Source organism: Sciurus vulgaris (genome assembly GCF_902686455.1).
Source record: "Sciurus vulgaris genome assembly, chromosome: 8".
Lineage (NCBI taxonomy): Eukaryota > Metazoa > Chordata > Mammalia > Rodentia > Sciuridae > Sciurus > Sciurus vulgaris.
In genome coordinates, this window is record NC_136468.1 from 146,018,374 (window position 1) to 146,024,373 (window position 6,000).

The following is a 6,000-nucleotide window of genomic DNA, read 5'->3' on the forward strand; positions in this document are numbered from 1 at the left end:
TGAGACTACAAGCTCCCAGTCTATCTCTACATCTTTTGAGGCTGCAAGCCTGGCTTCTTTGCCTACTTGCTTGCAAGGGCTCAGCAGTGCCAAATGGCTTGAGATAATGCTGATTTATACCATTTATCCTGATGCAGTTATTATGATAGCCTGTTCTTATCAAATTGGGATGACAAATTGTATAGTCACCTTACTGATAAACAAAGTGCTCTGCAGTCTCGAGCCCAAGATCCTATCTACTCACAACTACTATGTAACATTGTGTAGACATGGCAGATTCTAAAATCTTAATTTCAGGGTTTTTACTTACTATCTATATACCCCTTTTATCACTAAAATATCTTTGTGTGCAAAAGTTATTATTTTAAGATGTGACCGCAGCTAACCTTCAGTTGATACTGTTTTACCTTTGTGCCACCTGGAAATAGAGATAACGAAGAGAGATTAACATGTATTGAATATGCACACGTCGAAATCCATTACAGATAGTTTCAAAATACCATTCACATATTACATACCTGTTTATTGGTGTCAGCCACAGTTTCATCCTGAAGAAACTCATGTGGTACCTCAAGTTTTATTAAAAAACGAGCTAAATATGCTCTTTTCTTCAGTTCACTAGTTCTCTGGAGAAGCCAGTGAAGCACAGGGTAAATTACAGGTTTACTTCCGATCACTAAACCCTGACGAAAGATACTCCTAAGAAAGACACACACACAAATGCTTTATCAGTAAAACTGGAAAAGTCAGCCTTTGCTCAAAATCTGATTTACAATGTCCTGATTGTTTTCTATAACTACTTTAAAAAGCTAAATCCAAGGCTATTCTAAAGTTAATCTTATATTAAGAAATTTGAGCCCCCAATTTATCACCAAAGTATTCAAGGAAGTTGTGTTAAAACTATTAATAGGTATAGTCAGATTAAACACTTTACTTCATTGACTGGGCAGTGTTTCTTTTTTATGTGGGATGACAGATAAATGATAAAATGGTATAATGGATTAACCCGACCTTTTTTGGTTAGAGGAAAGAACTGACCCACTTAAGACTTCTGCAAGACACAGTAGTATTAGAAGGTTTAAAACTATTTTAAAATTCAGTGATATCCTCAGGCCATTGAATCAGGGAGATCAAGAATTGTCTAAAATGACTGATTGTGGCATCTGAAGGTTTGGACATAAAAGCAATATGTAATTGGGTGCAATGATGCCCACCTATAATCCCAATAACTCTGGAGCCTGAAACAGGAGGATCACAAGTTCAAGACCAGTCCTGGCAACTTAGTGAGACCCTGTCTCAAATTTTAAAAATAAAAAGGGCTGGTGGTGGTGGAGGAAGCAATATGTGAGGCTAGATATGGTAGTACACACCTGTAATCCCAGCTATAAATTCAGGGCCCACCTGGGCAATGTAGCAAGATTCTGTCTCAAGATAAAATAAAAAGGGATGGGGATGTAGCTCTGTGACAGATAGCTTGCCTGGCATGTGTGAGGCCATGGGTTCAATCCCCAGCACTGCTAAAAAAGAAAAGCAATACATGAGCAGATTCTTACATGTCTGTGGCATTTCCTGGAGGTTTGTATTTAAGGATTCCAAGAAGGCTCAACATCCGTTTGGCTGTCTGCTCTGGCATCTCCTCTCTGATATCAACAACTTGCTAACAAATAAAGAAATTGAAAAATATGTCATTGTTGTATACCTAACAAAGAACAATATTTAAACGTGCTGACAAAATTGTTTTGCTAGAGCATAACAGACACAATGGTCTCTTCGCAAAGCAGTATGGGAGCCCCCAGATTCCAAGTGAGAGAGCACACAAGTCAGATCAGGATTCATATTAAGAATGTTAAGCTTAAGAAAACAAGTCTCCAGTGGAAAAGACCAGTGTATGAGAGACATGAGCTAACTTGCAATACAATAAAACCTTTTGTAAAAGTGTTTTCATTCCAGGGCCAAATCTATTTATGTTGAAGAGTAGAGAAACAATTTCTAAATAAGGTACAAGTAAAGAATTTAAAATTTGGGTTGGTAGAGAAAGCTTAAAGATAATTTATCATTACTTTATAGGCATGGAAAATAAAACCCAGAGAGGTTAAGTAATTTGCCCACAACTCACAGCTATTTAGTGGCAGAAACTGGCTGTCATGTCAACTTTTCCATTACAGAGAAAGAGAAAACTCTTACCTTTGGGTCAATCTCAGCCAGAACATCATTGAGAACTTGTAAAAGTTGCATAGGTTCCAGGGAATCAAATGTGATTAAATTATAATTCTTCTTAAAAGGCTCCTTATTGAGATTGTCCACAATGAATTTGATTTGATCACTCATAATTGTATTTTATAACATTAAACTGAAGAGTAAAAAATAGAGGAAACAATGCCTCAATATTGGTAGCAAAAATTCTGGGAGAAAATCAGCATTAAGTTCATAGGAAGTATACATAAAAGGTATAATTCTGCATGGCATGTAAAACACTGTAAAGTGCTATTCTGTTGAAGGAAATCAGAGTATGAAGGCTTTATTATGAAAGTTACAGTATATGCTATTTTTTTAGTATGTATTATTTTTAACATCAAATATTTTGGCATATGCCTCAGATATGATAATAATAACCAGAATTAACATGGACAAAAGACTAATAAATCCTACCTACATTAATCTCTCCTACACAGTTGTACAACTTCTACCTAGGGGTTAACATTTGGTTACAGACATTCTTCTAGTTGTTTTCATTATTATTATTAGCAGTTCATATTTAAAACACAGGAAGATTTTTACATTGAAGTCTCGATGTTCAGTGTCTCTCTCTCTTTTTTTTTTTTTTTTTTTTCTTTGTGGACAGAATGGCTTTTTTTTGTTTATATTTATGTGGTGCTAAGGATCGAACCCAGTACCTCACACATACTAGACAAGCGCTCTGCCACTGAGCTACAACCCCAGTCCCGATGTCCAGTTTCTCTTGAAAATCAGATCTGACATCCCTGGGCCCATGTCCATGCTTAGTTGCAACCAACTGAAGCTAAGTAAGGACTGCACGTGGTAACCTCAGCATGCACTTGAGTGTTGGTCTCCACCAAACACTCTTCACCACTCTGTCATCAGATTAGCTTGGTAGGCATCAACTCTGCCATCCTGAGTAATTCAGGCCTTCATTTCCCTTTGCCTTCAATGAAGAAAGTCTCTCATCTCCACTTCCTCCCAATGCAAATCATTTATAGGCTTCTCCTATACAAAATAAAGTCTAACTTCTTGGTCTTCAAGACTTGTAAGACCAAGCTCAGCTTAACTTTCCCAACTTCACCTCCAAATTGTTACCTTTCACCCTTTCAAACTTCAGCCCATTGAAATAGTCACTGCCCCTTACACAGTTTTCTACTTCTCTTCTCTATCTTCAGTTTAATGTATTCTCTACCTAGAATGAATGTGCCCCCTTTTCCCCACATGCTGGGGTGCAAATCTCAATTGCCTTTCAAGCCCTGCCCACCAAATGCAAGCTATCTTCAGATTCTGCAGCACAACAGCCCCTGTCTCCAGGCAGACCACACTTCAAGGGCTCTTCACTCTCTGGGTTACTTTTTATCTTGTACTAGTTCCTATGTACACATTTTTCTTCTCTGCAAAACTGTAAATATCATGGGGGTAGTAATTCTGTCCAGTTCCACTGTGAACGTTCCCTGTGTCTAAAACTGACTTTTTTCATTAGACTGAATGAACGTGTTCACAGGTCTAAGGTCAGAAAAATCGGAAAACTAAGTTTAAAATAAATCAGGCGAATGGTAAGAGCGAGCACAACTTTGCAAAAAATTGAATATTTGATTTCTTACTGCGGAAACAGCTTCACCAAGGTAAGCTGTTTTAACTTAGCCATTACAGAATGAACTGCTAAAAAGAAGAAAAAGTTACTTCAGTGCTCCTTAGTTGCAAAAAACCATGAAACGGACAGATGCTACTTTACACAAGACATAAGCACCTTGCTCTGAAATGGGTTTAATTGGGGCTGTGGAGCTGGATATTAAAAAAAAAAAAAAAATCAAAATGTAAAGGGATTATCAATTATGAGTAAATGCTTAAAATCGTAGAAAGAAGCCAAAAGAGGACAGCTAGGATTACCTTCCTGTGGCTTATAAATCTGAGATTTCCTTTAAGCTATAAAAGGGGAAAAAAAAAAAGGAAAAACTTTATTATGTAAGTTTTTTTTTTTTTTAATATCCACATTGGAGACGCACGTTTTCCACTGTTCCAAGTACATTAAGTAAAATTCCACGTCAAAATCTTCACGCCCGCGTAATTTTAAATGACTTCGAAATTACCGACATGGCTATTCTTCTTTTCCTCTTTCGAAAAACCACACCAAAACTCTGGCGGACGAGCCAGACGTTCCGGGAAGGGTCAGGAACCCGGGGCTGCCCCACCTGGTCGCCCACCCGCCCCCAGGGACCCGGGCGCGGGGCGCAGGTCGGAGGCCCGCGCGCGGCGGGCTCTGCGCTCCGAAATTAGCAAAAGCAATTAGGGTCCTCGGGCGGCCGAGGCGGCCCCGCCGAGTCCCGAGCATCACCACACGGGCCCCCGGGGTGTGGGCAGAATTAAACCAGGGCGTGCGTCTGACCGGGCCCCGCGCGGGCAGCGCCGCCGCCGCCCCAGAAAGAGCGGCCCCCGCGCCGCGGGCTGGGGACCGGCGGCCGAGGCCCGCGTCCGGCCGGGCCCCGCGCGGGGCAGCGGCCTGCATCCCGGCGAGGCCCGGCGGGGCCGACCCGCAACGGCGAACGGAACCGCCGCGATCCCCGGCGGGCGAGGGGCGGCGCCCGGCCCGAAGGGGGCGGGAGTTCTCTCCCATTTTAGGGTTCGGGGGAGCTTCCGACCGCGAGTTGGCGAGGTTACCTCAAATTCTCCTCACGAAACCAATTCCCCCCGCCCCCCCAAGAGGCCCCCGGGCGCTAGCGAGTTCCTAGAGACGAGCTCCTTGGCAACGGTTGCTAGGCCGTGGCGGACGTCACTTCCGGCAGCGGGAAGGGGGCGCGCGCCGGGGCGGGGCTCGGGCGGGGAAGGTCGGGCGAGTGTGTCCGGCCCACGTGCAAAGTGGGTTCGCAGCTTTTGAGCCACTGCGGAGAGCAGAGAGCGTTTGGGGCTCTTACCCCGCCGAGGAACCCTGCAGTGACAGTTTACGAAGGACTTTCAGCAGAAGACTGATTAACGTGCTAAATGCCTGTGCTGTTTCTTCCATTCGTTCGTTCGTTCGTTCGTTCATTCATTCATTCATTCATTCATTCATTCATTCATTCATTCATTCATCAAACCTGGGTAATGCCTTCTTTGAAGCAGGGCTGGTGGGGTGAGGATTTGAATGTGAAGCATTTGGTCCCGGCTTCAAATTTAGGTTTTTGACATAAGCGTTTCCAAAGTAGGTTATACACAGGAACAACCGTGGAGAGTCTGGCAAGATTAAAACAAAACACATTCATCATGGAGATTTCAGCCTGTGTCACATTATTGGGACACATTGCCTGTACTGGGAATTGATTTTTTTTTTTTTTTTTTTTTTTTAATCCAGTGACTTCTTTAGTAAGATGAGAGCCTGAAAGAAAAGGCAAGAATAAATGGCTTACAGTTTCCTTTGACCTCTGAGAGGCTTCTTGGGGGCACATGCAGAAATAAAGTCGTCCTTGCAGTCTTGGTGGTTCACATCCTGTGCCATATGCAGGGAGATCTCTGTGCTAAGCTCGTTGGTAAAGTTTGTAAGTTTACTGAAATAGAGACCCCAAAATTGCATTGGCTGATTCAGGGGAGGTCTTAGTTGGTGAATAGATTTTGAACCTATCCCTCTCAGACTGGAGACCTTGTGCATCGTGATATCCGTTGGCAATTAAAAAAGGGAAGGGAAAAAAATGAAATTCCTCCTACCCTGAAAACTGTATTTCCTGCTTAAACATCTTAAGAGAAATCAACTGTAGATTTAGCATCAGACTTAAAACTAAAAACTAAAAAATATATATGCATTGGGCA

At 42.2% G+C, this 6,000-nt stretch overlaps 1 protein-coding gene across 4 annotated transcripts in view; it reads right to left on the reverse strand.

Annotated features, from left to right (window-relative positions):
- The window catches only part of IFT81 (intraflagellar transport 81), a 65,484-nt gene extending 60,484 nt beyond the window's left edge, over nucleotides 1-5,000 (reverse strand). For 2 of the 4 annotated variants that reach the window (XM_079149537.1, XM_079149534.1), the window contains exons 1-4: nucleotides 4,879-5,000; nucleotides 2,185-2,350; nucleotides 1,554-1,657; nucleotides 519-699 (exon numbers count right to left, since the gene is read on the reverse strand). In XM_079149537.1, coding sequence (XP_079005663.1) covers nucleotides 519-699; nucleotides 1,554-1,657; nucleotides 2,185-2,328 — 429 coding nt within the window. In that variant the 5' untranslated portion in view covers nucleotides 2,329-2,350; nucleotides 4,879-5,000. Of the gene's footprint in view, nucleotides 1-518; nucleotides 700-1,553; nucleotides 1,658-2,184; nucleotides 2,351-4,310; nucleotides 4,751-4,878 lie in introns of those variants that run through there. The other 2 variants (XM_079149536.1, XM_079149535.1) reach the window with 2 other exon arrangements.
- Between the last annotated feature and the right edge of the window lie 1,000 nt (nucleotides 5,001-6,000).